Raw genomic sequence first — 18193 nt, 5'->3', positions numbered from 1 at the left:
ATCTATTTTCTGAACCATTTAAATCGATAAAGCCGAAGCAGACTCTTCTGAACTTAGAGGCTTTTATTTCCAATCACAATTTTGTTTAAAAGCTGCTGTTGAACCTTTCTAAGGCCCACTGAGTTATCTGCCTTGACAGTGATTGTTCATTAGATGGCATACTCTGTAAGGAAGCAGGCCAATAGTAGCTTCCTTGTCTTTGTTGTTGTTTTTTTTAACTTAGAGAAAACAGAGACACAGAGATGTAAGCTGCTTGATCAAAACTTCTTCATTCATCAGTGGCAGAGCCAGCCCCAGATAGCTCTGGAAACATCTAATGTATAGTAACTATTAAGTCACTAAGTTGTTATTAAATGAGTGCTCTGTTCGGGGCTGAGGTGAAAGTCATTGTGAAGATATGAAAGTACTCACCCGTTGCTCCATTGTTGCTTATTAGACTGCTCAGAATATACTCTGCTTTTAAAAGTTTTCCTGAAAAGCAGCAACCAAATGCCACACAATTAGCTTTGAACATGCACTTAACAACTACAAGTTGTTCATGTTCTAAGATTGATATATTGCAGCAGGAACTGTAACCTCCTTTGGAAGCATTCCATTTTATAATTTAAAATCAACAATGACATCATCTATAAAACTGAAAAGAAAGATGAAGTTTTCCTAAGTTGGTAAGGTGGGAAGTTGGACAGTATCTGAAATGAAAATTAGATTCCTATGTATGTGATAATTCATTCACATAGAGCAGGGCTTGAGGAGTAGAGGCAAACTTTTCTAACAGTCTGTGCCGCCTCCCTGTGAAAACTATACTTCAGGAAGTGGAATAGAGTTGCCCGTGGACAGGAACTAGTTATGGAATTATCAGGCAGGAATTTGGGGGTGGGGAGTGAGGAGATTCTTTCTCAAGTTTTTACTTATTTTTGTTACTACCACATAGGAAGGGCCTATTCTATGGACACCTGTTGGAAACACAATTATCTATCCTTTTAACCAAACATTCCTTTTTCTAGGTGCCTCTAAGCCCTACATGATCTGGCTTTCATGACTTCTTTGACCTCACTTCTAACTACTTATTCCTTCCTTCTTGGCTCTCTACTTCAGTCACAGTGGCCTCCTTATCATCCCTTGAGTAGACCAGGCTCATTCCCACATCAGAGTTTTTGTATTTACAATTATTTCAGTGTGTAACGCTTTCATCCCAAATATCTGCAAGGCTTCCTCTCTTCTTCTTCAGGTCTTTGCTCAAATGTCACTGTCTCTGAAGGCCTCCCCTGACCATCTTATTTTAAATTACATACGTAGACATACACTCTGGCTGTGGTAGGTTGTATTTCCAAAAAAGACCACACCAGTATATTCCATTCTTCACGCTCGTTTGCAATGATGACCTGGCCATTTTTCCATCAAAAAGTGGAATCTAGAGTTTATTTCCCTTCACCTTGAACACAACTGGCCCTGTGACCTGTTTTGACAAATGGAATGTGGCAGAAGTCTGGGCGTTAAGGGATCTTTAAATTCTGCCTTCCCTTCTTGGAACTTAGCCCAATGCTCTGAGGAAGCTGAGGCCGCCACATGGAGAGGCCCATGCAGAGGACAGCTGAGGCCCTCCCCCAAGGCCTCTGCTTGGCTCTTAGCTGGCAGCCAGTACCAAATGCCTACTGTGTGGATGAAACCGTTCCAGACCTTCTAGCTATCCCAGCTTCCAGCTGACAGTACTTATAATAATCACCCAAACTACAAATTATGAGACTGAATGAATTATTACTGTTTTAAGCCACTACGTCATGGAGTGACTTTTAACGTAGCAATGGAAAAATCATGCACTTAAAAGTGGAGTACTACTATAACAAAAACTTTGGAGACTTGAAGGGTGTTGCAGAGACAAAAGGCAGTGAAGAAATTGTTCCTGGAAGTTTGAGAAAGGGAACAGACATTATACGGTGTTGTAAAGTTTGGCAACATGGTCTCCAGGAGTAATGTGGAATGTAGCAAAATGTAACAAGTGGACTCGGTGTCTAGCTAGGGAGATACCCAGGAAGGATATTGAAAGTGCCAAAATGTGTATCTTTTAGTTACCCAAGATAAAGTACAGGAAGAAAGCAATAACCTGAAGAAGAAACTACAGTAGTTCCCTCTGTCCCCAGTTTCCCTTTCTGCAGTTTCAGTTACCAGCAGTCAACCACAGTCCAAAAATATTAAATGGAAAATTCCAGGAATAAACAATTCATAAGTTTTAAATTGCGTGCCGTTCTGAGTAGCGTGATGAAATCTCATCCTGCCTGGGACATGAACCATCCCTTTGTCCAGTGGATCCATGCTATCTACGATGATCACCCATTAGTCACTTAGCAGCCCTCTCCATGATCAGATCAACTGTCTGTCAGGTAATGCAGTGCTTGTGTTCAAGTCACCCGTATTTTACTTAACAATGGCCGCAAAGGACAGGAGTAGTGATGCTGGCAATTTGGATGTGCCAAAGAGAAGCTGTAAAGTGCTTCCTTTAAGTGAGAAGGTGAAAATTCTCAACTTAATAAAGAAGGAAAAAATTCATATGCCAAGGTTGCTAAGGTCTATGGCAAGGATGCATCCTCTATCCAAAAATGGTGAAGAAGGAAAAAGAGATTTGTGCTAGTTTTGCTGTCACATCTCAAACTGTGAAAGTATGGCTACCGTGCGTGATAGGTGCTTAGTTAAGATGGAAAAGGCATTAAATCGGTGGGTAGAAGACATAAACAGAAATGTGTCTCGATTAATGGCAATCAGGCTTGGGCATCTATGGGGGTCTTGGAATGTATCCCCCATGAATAAGGGGGGACTACTGTATTCCATTTTTAAGCAAGATTTAGGGAAAATAAAGATGGCCCAGAATAGTTTTTCCAGACAGCAAGACATTCTGAAGATAAATTTAAAATATTAAAACCTGGGGCAAAGGTCAAATTCAGGGCACTGGCAGTAAAATGTGACCTTAGGGTCAAGATCAAACCAAGGGCGTGGCTGTAAAACACTTTGTTAAGACCTCAGACCCTCTGACCAAGCGAAAGAGCTTCTAAGAATCTTAAGGGTGCTGTCCTGTATCCCTTTGGCTTGTAGCCCAAAGTAGCATTCAAAGATAAATGTAGGCATTTTTTTTCTAATTTAGTATGTTAAAAAGCTAGAAAGTATTTAAAGGAATTATATCAGCTTGATTTAAGAAGGGCAGAGATAGTTCAAAATGAAAAGAGACATCTGGGAGTCAAACTTTCTATAGGCATGGAGTACGCTGAGATGTTTTCATAAAAAATATTTTATGGGCCGGGCACGGTGGCTCATGCCTATAATCCCAGCATTTGGGAGACTGAGGTGGGTGGATCACCTGAGGTCAGGAGTTCGAGACCAGCCTGACCAATATGGTGAAACCCCGTCTCTACTAAAAATACAAAAAGTAGCCAGGCATGGTGGCGTGCACCTGTAGTCTCAGCTACTCGGGAGGCTGAGACAGGAGAATTGCTTAAACCCAGGAGTTGTAGGTTGCAGTGAGCTGAGATCGCACCATTGCACTCCAGCCTGCATGACAGAGTCTCTCTCTCTCTCTGTTTCTCTCTATGTATGTATGAGTATATATATGCATTTTATAGACAAGGAAGGATGATTCAGAGGACAAATCCAAAAGCTGAGGCGAACCATTCTCAAAGAGAAAAAGTGAGCCCTAATCAAGAAACAATTCTTGTCCTCACATCAGGAAGACTTGGGATATATGCCTGGCTAGATTTTAGATTAATATGAACCGTGACTGCTGAGTGACTCTCATTTCCCCCGCTTTTGCACAGAAGCGCCTATTGAAATGATCTTTTCCTATATCCCCATTGCATGTCAGTTGTGTTGGAAGGTAGGTAACTTGTCTTTTAGTTCACAAGTCTCTGTGTCCCCAGAAGAAGTACCTGAGAAGACTTGTTTGTCCCTAAACCTACTTCAGAGGATAAGATCTTAAGCTTTGAACCTGAACCCTTAATGGTACGAGGCTCTGAGGGAGGAGTGAGTGTATTTTGCACATGAGAGGGATGTGTATTGTTGTAGCCAGAACATGAACTGTGATTAAATTGTTTTAGGCCACTAACTTTGGGGAGTGGCTTGTTGCAAAGCAAATGATCACCAAAACACTGCCACCGTTTCTCACCTCTGCTTTATTTTTCTTTGTCATTTATTGCCATAAGACACATTGTATATTTTAATTATTTCCTCATTGCCTGGGTCTCCCCATTAGAGTGTGAACTCTAAGACAGTAGGAGGTTTTGTCTGTTTTGTTCACTGCCCTGTCCCATGTACCTCTAACAATGCTTGGCACAGGGCAAATATTCAGTAGCTATTTGTCATTCATCCAAATACATGTTTGAATTGTGCCAGGGACTGTGCTAAGAGCTGGAGATGGAATGATGAACAAGACAGAGCCCCTGTCTTCAAGGTAATAATAGTAATAATAAGAACAATAAGAGCTACCGTTTATTACGTGTTTACTATGTGACGGACATTGTTCTAAATTATATCTAAGCACTCTATTGTCTTCATTTCACAAATAAAGAAATGGGCCTTACAGAGGATAAGTATCATTACCAAAAGATATGAACCAAGGCAGCCTGCCATGAAAGTCCAGACTCACCAGTGCTAAACTGCTTTCCAGAGATACCACTATTTCAGATTAGTTGTCCAACATGATATTTTTGTAGGGGACCATTTTCAGCCATGCAGGATATAATTTTCTTTCTCACATTCTCATCAGAGGATGGAACATATAGCATGAAATAATATCTGCAGTTTTTAGAGTTTCTCATCTTGTCTCCTTCCCTTGTCAATTTTTAAAGTTACTGTCCTCCCTCCCTTTCTCTCTACCTCTTTCCTTTCATCCTTCCTTTCCTCCTTCTTTCCCTTCTGCCTTTCTTCCTCTTTTCTTCCCTCCCTCCCTTTCTAATTTCCTCTCTGTTTTAAACCTCATTGCTTTGCTATTTTTAATTTTTTTATAGTTCTGTCTTCTCCCCCAACTTGAACCACTTGATAATGAACCATATCTTGATCATCTTTATAACTATCCTAAAGGCCTAATGCAATTGTTGACACATAGCAGGCTTTCCACATATATTTGCCCAAAAAAAAGAAAAACAGAGAAAGAGAGAATAAAAGAAAATTAGTATCGAAATCATGGCTTACAGTCGAATTAAATTTATTCATACCAATATATTTAAAAAGACAGATATCAAATGAAATACCTACACGAATAAATTTTATCAAAGCAATCTCTATTCTCAAAAGATATATTTCGAATTAGGTTTTGTTGCTAACTAAGAATGGGCATTTAAAAAATATTGACTTTGTATTCACCAACCTTGCTGAATTTCTTAATTCTAACAATCTGTGGATTTCTTGGAGTAGTCTATGTGTTCAGCCATATTGTCTACAAATCATACTGGTTTTGTTTATTCATTTCTAGCCTTTATACCTTTTATTTCCTTTCATTTTCTTATTGCCTTAAGAGGACTTCCAGGGAAGTATCAAATAGAAGCAGTAATGAGGTACTTTTTTTCTTGACATGACTTAAAAAGGAATTCTTATAATTTTTCATCATTGGTTTTGCTGGAGGCTTTCAGTTACTTCCTTTTATCAGTTTAAGAAAGTTCCCTCCTATGCAGGGAGGAACTTATCATTTTTCAGCTCCAACTTATCATCTTTCAGTTCCAATCCACCCTTCAATACCTGCTTTGTGATCATGGGGATGGATCTGGTAAACATTTCTCCTTTGTCAGCTGGCAAGATGGTAAGCCTTGTCATCGTGGGGTGTGGAAGGACGCTGCATGGGAAGGGTGCTTCTCATCCTGACTTGGTGTGCTCCTCTGGCCAGGCCACTGCGGGTACCACTTCCTAAATGCCTGACTCCTACAACACAGGCTTTCATAGCTTTCCCTGTGCCTGACTCCTGCAACATAGGTGACTTCTGTAGCATCTGTCTCCTCAGTGTGCAGAGGGTCAGCCGAACCCGGCAGTCAGTCCTCTCAGCTGACTTTACAGTGGAGTGCTGTCAGTTAGGCTCCTCTGGTGACCAGTTTCCCCTGGCACTCTGTAAAGGCAGCTTTGTGGTGAGTTCTAAGACACAGAGCCTCCCCGCGGACGGCTTCCCCCAACATTCAGAAGGTGGGTTTCCAGCGAGTTCGGCCAGCATGGAAACTTGGTGACTTCTCTGCCATGCGGCGAGCCATGTCTGTGCCTTCTCCAAAAAGGTCTTGATCTCAGCCGTGGTGTGCGTAGGTATGAGGGCCAGGAGCTCTTTTTTAGGTGTTCTATCTGAGTCCAGGGAATAGTGGCTGTACCTTAAAATTGCTATCCTGCACGTTTTAGAGTTCTTCTTTAGAGTTCTCTTTACTTTTCACCAGCCAAACCCTCATTACTCTAATCCCCTGAAATAGTAATTCTTTGTATTGAACTTTCCTGTTCAAATTACTGTGTGGTTTCTGTCACCTGATTACATTTCTATCCCTAGTTTGCATTTTTAACCTAAGTCGGTTGAAAATTTTGTTAACTTTAAAAAATCTATTTAGGTGAACACATACTTTTTCTTCTTTATTCTGTGCATGTGGTGCACTAAATGAATAGATTTAAAAATATTTAACTATCAGCCAGGCACAGTGACTCATGGCTGTAATCCCAGGACTTTGGGAAGCTGAGGCAGGAGGATCGCTTGAGCCCAGGAATTCAAGACCAGCCTGGGCAACGTAGAGAGACCTCGACTCTACAGAAAATAAACAAGTTAGCTGGGCATGGTGGCACATGCCTGTAGTCCCAGCTACTTGGAAGGCTAAAGTGGGAGGATTGCTTGGCCTGGAAGGTTGAGGCTGCAGTGACCCATGATTGCACCACTGTACTCCAGCCTGGGTAACAGAGTGAGATCGTGTCCCCCAAAAAATAAAAACAAAAATAAAACCCACTATCCTTATTTATCTGGAATAAACCTTCCTTGATTGTAATGCATTATTAATTTAATACAATGTTGGTCAATTTGGTAATATTTCAAGATTTTTTGCACCTTATTAATTATATAAGTGATATTGCCATATAATTCCCTTTTATTTTAATCTTATATGGCTAAATGTATTTACCACATTCTTTAGTCATCATCTTTTTTTACTCTCCACTTCTTCATTCTAAGTTCAATTTTCTTCTTAGAAAAATGCATCCTTTAGTGGGTGTGTGAGTGTGTGTGTGAATGAGAGAGCTGTCTTGAGAATAATTCATTTTTAGCCAATCAGGTCTGAAAATGTCTATTTTATCCTCACTTTTGAATGACAATTTTGCTAGGTATAAAATCCGAGGTCAAAACCTATGACCTCTCAATTTTTTGGAGATTCTCTTGCTTTCTGGACTCTTATTATTGATAAGATACTTTTTGTTAGTCTAAATATACTTCTTATATTAATCTGTCTTTTCTGTCTGTTTCTTTAAGACTTTCTTATTGAATGATTTTCTATAGTTTACCACACTAGGTATGGTCTTGAATTTATTTAAAAAGATTTTTTTTTTTTTTGAGACAGGGTCTTGCTCTGTCACTCAGGCTGGAGTGCAGTGGTGTAATCATGGCTCACTGCAACCTCAACCTCCTGGGCTCAAGAGATCCTCCCACCGTAGCCTCTGGAGTAGCTGAGACTACAGCTACATGTCACCACACCTGGTTGATTTTGTTTATTTTTTGTAGAGATGAGATCATCCTGTGTTGCCCAGGCTGGTCTTGAACTCTTGGGCTCATACGATCCCTCCCACCTTGGCCTCCTAAAGTCCTGGGATTACAGGTGTGAGTCACCATGCCTGGCCTAAAACTTTTTTGCCCAAGGCTAGATATACTTCTTCAGTGTAAAGACATAATTTTCTCCAATTCTGAGTCTAGTTAGTCCCGCTAGAAGTCTTCCTATGCTTCTGTGTTTTTTTAAATCTCTTTGAGTTTTTTAAACTTCCCTATTTTCATCTACTTAGCTCTCTGTGCTTCATTTTCAACATTTTCTTTAAATACAGTTTCCAGTTCCATAATTTTCTCCCCCACTGTTAATGGTATTGCAGGCGTACATTTCCGGTAGGTCAGTTATGGGGTTGGAACATCTGAGAAACTGGCTGTAGAAAATGTACCTTGATTTTAAGGTTGTTAGTGGTCATTTGTCCCAGGTGGGCAGCCAGGCACATGGTTAGAATCTTTAGATGATCCCTTGCTAGTCAAGCAAGGTTCACAGAACAGCAGCATCTCAGGCCATACCAGAGATCTACTGAATCGGAATCTGCATTTTAATAAGATCTTTAGGGGATTCAGAGCACACTGAAGTTTGGGGAGCACTACTATTTGTGTCTTTTTGTTGCTAGCCTGAATCGAGGAGATTAAGTGAAACACTGAGAGTGAGCATTTAGAAATTTTTATTATGATTTGCCAAAATAATTGTATAACTCTTGAAGCTGATGATAATAAATACATTAAGCTTGCATTTTTGTATCTTTGTTTTTTACTTCATTTTTCTAAGGATTTATTTTATCTCATTCACCCCATTGAAGCAGTCTGGTTGGCAGTTGGGCACCCTTACTAGCAGGTGAAATGCCAAAAGCTTATCTCACCAACCGGGAGGGTGTTCTGTGCTCTTCAGCCATGGTTTTGTAGTTGAATTCTTGTATCCTGTCTATATAAAAACAAACTTGCATGCGCTGCCTGTTCTGTGGGGAATTCCCCATCAATTACTATTACTTTCTCTTTTTTTTCTTTTTTGTTTTCTTTCTTTCTTTTTTTTTTTTGAGACAGAGTCTCACTGTAACCCAGGCTGGAGTGCAATGGCATGATCTCGGCTCACTGCAACCTCTGCCTTCTGGGTTCAAGCAATTCTCCTGCCTCAGCCTCCCAAGTAGCTGGGATTTCATGTGCCTGCCACCACACCAGGCTAATTTTTTGTATTTTTAATAGAGATGGGGTTTCGCCATGTTAGCCAGGCTGGTCTCGAACTCCTGACTTCAGGTAATCCACCCGCCTTGGCCTCCCAAAATGCTGGGATTACAGGCGTGAGCCACTGCCCAGTCTGTTGCTTATAAATTTTAATGTAAGGTCATCTTTAGCCAAGAATATTTTCCTGTGAGATTCCCATGGCCCTGGGTGTGGATACTTCTCTAGAGTATAGTTTTGCATTTGATCTCCTGGGGCCCAGAAATTTCAGTCTTGAACAATTTTTTTTTCTTAATTATTTGATGGCAGGTTTCCTGCTTTGTGGGCAGAGTAAATTCAGACTCCACACTCAAATTCGGCACAGAGTTGAGACCTTTATTTTAGATGAGAGTTTTTTTTCCCCTCCATCCCAGAGCTTGGGCAGAGAGCAAGCGTCCTTGTAACTTCTCTGGGCAGGCTGGTGGGATTGTTCAGTCTCCTTTTGTAGCCTGTGCAAACCTTTAAGAATTCCAGCTTGATGCAAATATTTTACTTCTCACATGGGCACAAGGCAAATTGTCTCTCATCTCTGCCCAGGGATTAAAATGACAGCCCCTTCCCTTGAGGACTTTGCTCAAGTGTAAGTTCCTTTGGCTATGTGTCGTAAGCAGTAGTCTATTGCTGTGATTTTAAATACCTTTTATGTTTCAGGTACCTACAAATCTTTAATTCACCATATTTATGTATTTGTAATGGGAGAAGATTCTGCACGTGCTCAGTCCTCCATGTTAATGGAATTGGAAATCTGAGCCTTTATCTGTAACTGTGGTTTGAAAGGTTTTGTCTCCTAATTTCAGGCAAGAGTGAGGTGAGCAGGCCTTGTGAATTGTCTCTCTTTTTTTTTTTTTTTTTTTTTTGAGACGAAGTCTTGATCTTGTGCCCCAGGCTGGAGTACAATGGCGTGATCTCACCTCACTGCAACTTCCACCTCCGGAGTTCAAGTGATTCTCCTGCCTCAGCCTCCTAAGTAGCTGGGATTACAGGCGGCTGCCACCACGCCTGGCTAATTTTTGTAGTTTTCAGTAGAGATGGGGTTTCATCATGTTGTCCAGGCTGGTCTCGAACTCCTGACCTCAGGTGATCCACCCGCTTCGGCCTCCCAAAGTGCTGGGATTACAGGCATGAGCCATAGTGCCTGGCCTTGTGGGTCTTCTCTTGCTTCTGACATCCCACTACATTGAGTGTTTGGCTGGATGGAATCCTGTGGTGGATACCAGGAAGCACTGGATCAGATGGATAATAGCAAGACTGCTGTCCTCTCATATTACCTTTGTTTTTCTTCCTTACCTCTTACAATATTATATAATCTCTTTCACTTCTCCACCCCACGATTCCTAAGTGCTGGGCCTGAGAGCCTCCTTTCAGCAAATCTTCTTCTGTTACCCCTAAGCCATCCCTGCTCTCAGTTCCAGTCCTTCTCTCTCTCTGAGACACCCAGTGTAGGTGGAGGCTCCAGATGTTTTGGGGTAGACGTTTACACAAGAAGACTTAACTCTGAGGCTATATTTGTCTTTCTGTGGCACTTTTAATAGTGTCTTTGAGGAAAAGACAATCCCAACCATTAGGGAAAAAGATCCAGGACCTTTATGTTAGACACAGGATAATGTGAGCAGAGGAGCATCCTATTCATCATGATCATCCCAAAGCTTTCTCATTATCAGGAGAGAACTGCTATACCACCTGGTTAGAATCTTGAGAGAAATAATTTTAAAAACCCTCCCAAAACTAATTTAAAAAAAGGAAACCGGGTCAGGCATGGCAGCTTGCACCTGTAATCCCAGCATTTTGGGAGGCCGAGGTGGGTGGATCACCTGAGGTCAGGAGTTTGACACCAGCCTGGGCAACATGGCAAAACCCAGTCTTTACAAAAAATACAAAAATTAGCTGGGTTTGGTGGCGCATGCCTAAAGTCTCAGCTACTTAGGAGGCTGAAGGGGGAACATCACCTGAGCCCCAGAAGTCGAGGCTGCAGTGGGTTGTGATCAGGCCACTGGGCTCCAGTTTGGGCAACAGAGCGAGACTGTCTCAAAAACAAAACAAAAACAAAAATGGAAACCTGAAAGACCAGTTTGGACATGTAAAAGCAAAGCTATCAACGTCCCTGTTTACCATTTGACCTCAATTTCCATGTCACACTATAGCAATGCTGTATGGCACAAAATATGCTACATTAACTCTGTTCCAAGCTCTTCTTGATGAGAACCAATATTAGAACCCGGTCTGTACCCTCCAGCCTTCACCACTCTGTTTCCCTCAGAGAATGCCCTGCTCATACATCATTGCCATCTGACACCATCAGAAGGAACAACAGTTGTTAGGTTTCTTTCATATCCCACACATTATAAATTACATCAGGAACATTTTAAAGAAGAAATTTTTCCTAAGTTCAGCTCTGTCCCTGAGTTACTTGAGATAAGTAAATAACAAGACATGCACAATTTATGCACAGTTGCAAGAACTTGAGCGTAAATGAACTTGGGCTTTTGAAAAGGTAACCTCCACTAGCCCATTTCTCCCGTGTCCTTTTGTCTCTGTCCCTCTCTGCATTCAGCAATTGTCCTATTTAGCATAGTTAGTACAGTTCCTTTTCAAAGGAAATGAAGTAAAGAGATTTTAACCTCTTAAAGACCAGAGTTATTAAAATAATAGCAACAGCTAAAACCAATCAGAAAATGAACCAGTCCCATTTCTGGGAGGGGTAACTTGCCTTCTCTTTTCATCCTTTACTTTTTCAGTCTTGGAAACAGGAATAACAGGCTACACGTTTCTAAATCTAATGGCTATCAGCAATTTAAATAATTCAAGAATTCTATGGAAGTGGACTTTGCAGTAATGCATAGCAGGCCCCCCTCCCTTCCAGCCCTCTTCCACACCACATCTTAAGTTAGAATGTCAGCCTCCTTTTTCATTTCATTCAAAGTGACAGGGAAAAAAAAGATACTTTAAGACCTAATCAGGTACTGTACCGGTGTTCTGAATGATGAAAAAAACCCCTCAAATTACTTCAGTGGGTTTGTCAGCTCTATTGTCAGCTTAGTCAAGTGGCCCTACAGAAAGGAGACAGGAGAGCGAAGAGAAAATAGTAGAATTCTAATCTGCTTTTTAAAGACTCTTGGTCAGAAGTATAGCAATTCAGATACCCCTGTTTGAAAGCAGCAGGACAGATTTGTTAGAAGACAAAAGCTCCAATTAGTATTTTCCACACCCTTTCACAATTTTCTCTACTGCTTTTGGCTCTGAAACCCTTTATGCCAGGGCCTTTGTGCTGGCAAAGAGGCGGGTGGAAGGGCACAGGGGCGGGGGAGGGGAGCCCCGGGCTCGGAAAGATGGCACACAGGGCCCGGGTGCTCCGGGTGTCCCACAGAGGTCAAGTAGCTTGGGAGGGAAGGGGACCAGAAGACACTGAGGACGCGGGGGCGGCCAGCAGGAGGGAGCATACCTGAGTTCACGGAGATTCGGGCTTGGCGAATAACCACCTGCGGGGCAATTGGCGTGGCTGGCTGCAACTTGTGGAGACCTTTGGCGACCTGCAGAAGTTTTCCAGAGACGTCGAGCCCATACAGGAACCGGTCCACCAAGAACACAATAGCTGCCGCAGCCGCACAGTCCCGAGCGAGGATGGAGGCCCTCAGGGACGCCTGGAGGAACAGCGTGGAACATCGTGAGCCAGGCGGAAACGCTGGCAGGCTGAGGGCCAGGCTTAGCGTGGGAGGCATTTTCATTAATACAACAAAACCCACAGCTAGGAAGAGAAAAATACTTTGTTAGGCAGCTGAACCAAAAGAAAATAGAAAAGTCCAGTTCAATTGTGCAATAAAATAGTATTTCCTTTATTCAATTTCCCCCATTACATTTATAAAATTATAGAAGCGATAAATGCATACTTCCTGTTGTTAAAAACTCAAACAATACTAAAGCACATAGGGTAAAAAGTTAGGGCCGGGCATGGTGGCTCACGCCTTTAATCTCAGCATTTTGGGAGGCCGAGGCGTGTGGATCTCTTGAGGCCTGGATTTTGAGACCAGCCTGGCCAACATGGTGAAACTCCATCTCTACTAAAAATACAAAAATTAGCTGGGTGTGGTGGCATGCACCTGTAGTCCCAGCTACTCGGGAGGCTGAGGCGGGAGAATCACTTGAACCCAGGAGGCGGAGGTTGCAGGGAGCCGAGATCCAGCCACTGTACTCCAGCCTGGGCGACAGAGCGAGACTCCGTCTCAACAACAACAACAACAACAACAACAAAACTATATAGGGTAAAAAGTAAAAGCGCCCCATAGTTTCCCCACCCCTTATCTTATTTCTTCTCTTCCTGCTCCAATTCTCCTTGACAATGGTTAGGGAGAGACGTTCCTTCCAGAACGCCTATCCTTTTATTTATATTTAGACATTAATTGATCGTTGTCTTGCTTTGCCTTCTCCTACCCTTCCTATCTCTTTCTCTCTCATACGTAAATGACGTCACACTAAACATATTGTTCTGCTGTTTTCTTCTTTCAATCATCATCATCTGGGAGAACTTCCACATTAGTTCATGACACTCTGCTTCATTTATTGCCTACATTTTAATTAGGAAGAAATACAGAATTTTAGATAACAGTCCATATTTGATTTATATCATCATGTTTAGTTAATGAATAAAATAAGAAAAAGAAGAAAACCGGCATGAAATGAAAGTGTAACATAAAGAGCGAGAAGTAGAAATAAATAATCAAATTTTTATGAAAAAACATCATCATCTTTTGCTCTGCTAGGGTGTTATACTAAAGACCTTTGATTTAGTGGTTACGTAGCTAGTAGCATAAATGAGTTTATCACCCAAATACTATTATCTTCATATGCTAAACTAAATCATGCTGAGCGCTTTCTGGGCATGTTTATTCACGCATGAAGCCTAGAAAGCATTGTAAGCATTGCCCATTTTCCTACCACAATGTTGCTACACAAAGTACTGCTTTCATCACCACATAATCCTAAGTACTAACACTTACTGGGCAAAACCAGGTGCCAGGCACAGTGCTAGGTGATTTATATGCACTAATTCAATAAATCCTCCTAGCAATCCTAAGAGGCACGTTCTATTATTATTCTCTTCTGTAAGATGGGAAACCTGAGATGCAGAGAGGTGAAGTGATATGCCAAGGTCACATGACTAAGAGCTGGGGTTTGAACACAGGAGGTCCAAATCCAGATCCTACATGCTCCCTTGTTGTCCTGACTCTATGTTAGGAAACTGGATGGAGCTGCTGGGAGTGTGGCGAGGCCCAGGTAGGGAGTTAACGGGGCAGAGTACCAGAAGAAGAGAGTTGCACAAAGCAAGTTCAGAGATCTGCAGAGGGTCCCCTTTGAGTCAATTATCTGATATTTACTATTATGTTAATAAATACCATATGCATAATTGGTTACAGGATATTTGTATTTACAGGCTTTCATCAATCAGGTAATGCCTGCCAAATACCAGCACAATAATCTTTCTTTTTTAAAACTGATGCTTACTTAACATGTTAAGATTTTTAAACTACCAATGTGCTTATTAAGTATAAAATTTTTTACTCTATTAATCTTTTTGGTCTGAGTCTATCATTGCTGTCATTGTGATAGAATTGCCAACTGTTGGGGAGAATATCTCTTCTCTCCTCTCGATGTTTCCTTCCATGTGACGGAAGCTCAATGACTGTAGCATCCTCGGCCTCTTTCTATCACTTTCCCCACTCTACTTCATGAGGGGTGGAGTGACTAATCTGACTAGTAAATTTTAGAAGGATAAAGTGGTGGGCATGTATGACTTCTCTTCTCCCTTTTTTCTCTTGGGAACAAGCTGTCTAAAGGAAACAGCAATTTGTCGTTACTTTTCTATATCATAAGTCTTGTCTAGTAAGCCGCCCTACATGGAGTATTCTGCTTGACCCTGTAATTCCTGTGACTAAATGGGGACGTCTATATAATTTTGGGGTTCCACTAGCAGATTCCCTATGTCTAATACAAAGCTATATCTTCTAACTTACCCTTTATTAGAATTAAGGGGAATATTTCATCTCTTGTTTGCCTCTTTTGTTTTATTTCTCCATTTGCTCAGAATCCAGGAGAGGAAGAGAGGTACTATTGATCAGATCCTCCCAAAGACCCTGACATGAATAACTGCCTTTCTAAGGCACACCATAACCCTTTCTAGGGAAACTGCTGTGCCCACAGCCCCTGTCTTTGAGGTAGCTGTGTATTTTGCTACTTGGCCTTGACACCCTTTTTTCTCCACCCCACGACCAGATCAAGGCCACTGGATTGAGAGTAGCTACCTGATAACATGACCCCTCATGATTCTGTGGCCAGGCTTTAAAAAACCAACGTATCAATCTGAACTAAAAAATATAGAAAGAATTTGCCTGTTGTTGAAGGATAGGAAGAAAGTAGAGTATAGCCAAGCCATGTTTATGGGCAACACAAGGGAAGATCCAAGAATGGCTCTGAAGGCAAGTCCATGTTTTCATGAGTGCCATTCTAGGAATTACATGTCTCATTTAGTATGCCACATGTATTTTCAAAATAATGCACACCCCCTTTTTTGTGTTTACTTGATTGAGCTTCTATTCCTTCCAACTAGAAAAAGCCTAACTAAAATTGCCATGCTCAAAACTTCGACTGAGTTCGTCAAATAAACCGTCAATCGGAAAAATGCAAGTTTCAAAATGAGAAAAAGTCTGTTGGCTGAGCGCAGTGGCTGAAGCCTGTAATCCCAGCACTTTGGGAGGCTGAGGTGGGTGGAACACTTGAGGTCAGAAGTTCAAGACCAGCCTGGCCAACATAGTGAAACCCCATCTCTACTAAAAATACAAAAATTAGCCAGGCGTGGTAGCACATGCCTGTGGTTCCAGCTACTCAGGAGGCTGAGGCAGGAGAATCACTTAAACCCAGGAGGAGGCAGAGGTTGTAGCGAGCCAAGATTGTGCCACTGCACTCTAGCCTGGGCAACAGAGCAAGACTCAGTCTCAAAAAAAAAAAAAAAAAGTCAGTCATTGGCATTCATAAAATGTAAATCAAAGATGGAAAAGCAAACTGATGGTTTTATATGTGGTCAGCTTTGTCTAATAAGGCCATTCTCTCAGCAAGGCCAGTACTTCCTGTGCTAAGGACACATAGATATAGTCCTTTGTTTTGTATCTTCAGCTACTATCTTCAGTACTTGAAGTTTCTGCCACTGACAGCCTTCCTTCTACTTTTGCTTAGAAAGAACAACACTATTCCTGCCACCCTGCTCATGGCTGTGGACCTTGGGGGGTACTCAGATAGCCCGTGAATGCCCTCTTTTTGATGTTACACTTCAGTGCATGCTTGATTTCTAGTTCTGCTCTCCATTTTTTTTTTGTCTTTTTTGAGATGAAGCCTTGCTCTGTCACCCAAGCTGGAGTGCAGTGGTGTAATCTCTGCTCACTGCAACCTCTGCCTCTCGGATTCAAGCAATTCTCCTGCCTCAGCCTCCTGAGTAGCAGGGACTACAGGTGCACGCCACCACGCCCGGCTAATTTTTGTATTTTTTAGTAGAGACGGGGTTTCACTATGTTGGTCAGGCTAGTCTCAAACTCCTGACCTCTTAATCTGCCCACCTGAGCCTCCCAAAGTGCTGGATTACAGGTGTGAGCCACCGTGCCCAGCACTGCTCTCCATTCTTATTAGTGTCTCACTTCAGTTTTAGGGAAGCTGCAGTAACTACTCAGACGGCAATGTTCAGAGGCAGGCTATTCTCCAGAGGTGATTCCCCACTCTTTCCTCACAGGGAATAATGGTTTCCACTTGTATAGGACCATCTAGTCTATGAAAAATGTTCACACACACTATGACATTTAAATTTTATAGTAACTCTAAAATCTAAACGAGAAAAGGAAGCTGAAGCTGTGAGATTCAGTGACTTCCCAAAGTTACAAAATCAAAAGAGTCAGAGCTAGGCAAAAATTCAAGTCTCTCTCTCTTTTATTTTTATTTACTTATTTTTAATTAATTTTTAGAGACAGGGTCTCACTCTGTCACCCAGGCTGGAGTGCAGTGGCTGATCATATAGTTCACTGCAGCCTCAACCTCCTGGGCCCAAGTGATCCTCCCACCTCAGTTTCTGAGTAGCTGGCATTACAGGCATAAGCCACTGTTCCTGGTTTCTCTCTTTCATAGTGGTAAAAAATGCATAACATAAAATTTGCCATCTTGACCTTTTTCAGTATGCATTTCGGCAGTGTTAAGTATGTTCATGTTGTTGCAAAACAGATCTTCAGACATTTTTCACTTTGCAAACCCAAAACTTTATACCCATTAAAAAACAACTCCCCTTTTTCCACTCTCCCCAGTTCCTGGCAACCACCATTCTACTGTAAGGGTGAAGAGGTGTGACACCTTTCCTCTTCCATCATAAGGGTCACCGCTGACACTCCTATAACACAAGACAGGTTAGCAAGAGAAAAGCATAACAAATTTATTTAATCAAAGTTTGACGTTACATGGGAGCCTTTAGAAATGAAGACCCAAAGACCCAGAAAAACTTCCCATTTTTAAGGCTTAAATTTGACAAAGAATAGACAGCCATGTAGAAATGTGATTGGACAGAAGGAGTATGACTAATGATAATAGACTAGGTGCGATGGGACTCAGCAAGACCTATCTGGTGAGATTTTTCTCAGCCTGTCTGTGTAGTATCCTTCCTTCCAGGTACAGGTCTTATAATCTATCAGACAAGATAGGACAGAGAATTTTTTTATGGCCAGCCTCTACACAGAAAGGCAGGGAAAGGTTAGAGTAATATTTCTAGGTTTTATGGCTTGCTTTGGTGGAGAGGGATTCTAACTTCTATGACTTGCCTTGAGGAAGAGGAATTCTGTGGTTTCTATGACTTGGTTTAGTGGTGAAAGAGGGGTGAGAGACAGGAAAGCAGGAGAAGGTCAGAGAGAACTTGCTTCTGAGGCTGCTTCTGGGGTCTTCCAATCTCCTTTACTTCAAAGTACTTAGCATGCCAAAATGCCTTACTTTGGGGTATCCTTTTCTGAGCTCCAACATTACTTTCTGCTTCTATGAAGTTGACCACTTTAGATACCTCGTATTAGTGGAATCATACAGCATTAGTCTTTTTACTTCATTTAGCATGATATATTCAAGGTTCATCCATATTGTGGCATGTGGCAAGATTTCCTTCCCTTTTAAGGTTGAATAATATTCCACTGTATGTATATACCACATTTTGTTTATTCATTCATCCAT

General features: G+C 41.7%; 1 protein-coding gene across 4 annotated transcripts in view; it reads right to left on the bottom strand.

The window, feature by feature from the left end:
- ALPK1 (alpha kinase 1) overlaps positions 1–18193 on the bottom strand; it is a 144400-nt gene that overhangs the window by 17194 nt on the left and 109013 nt on the right. For all 4 annotated transcript variants that reach the window (XM_063603872.1, XM_063603874.1, XM_063603871.1 and 1 more), the window contains 2 exons: positions 12399–12597; positions 412–471 (listed from right to left, as the gene is read on the bottom strand). In XM_063603872.1, the coding sequence (XP_063459942.1) occupies positions 412–471; positions 12399–12597 (259 nt within the window). The remainder of the gene's footprint in view (positions 1–411; positions 472–12398; positions 12598–18193) is intronic.

This window comes from Pan paniscus, chromosome 3, assembly GCF_029289425.2.
Source record: "Pan paniscus chromosome 3, NHGRI_mPanPan1-v2.0_pri, whole genome shotgun sequence".
Classification (NCBI taxonomy): domain Eukaryota; kingdom Metazoa; phylum Chordata; class Mammalia; order Primates; family Hominidae; genus Pan; species Pan paniscus.
This window is presented reverse-complemented; position numbering and strand designations above follow the sequence as displayed.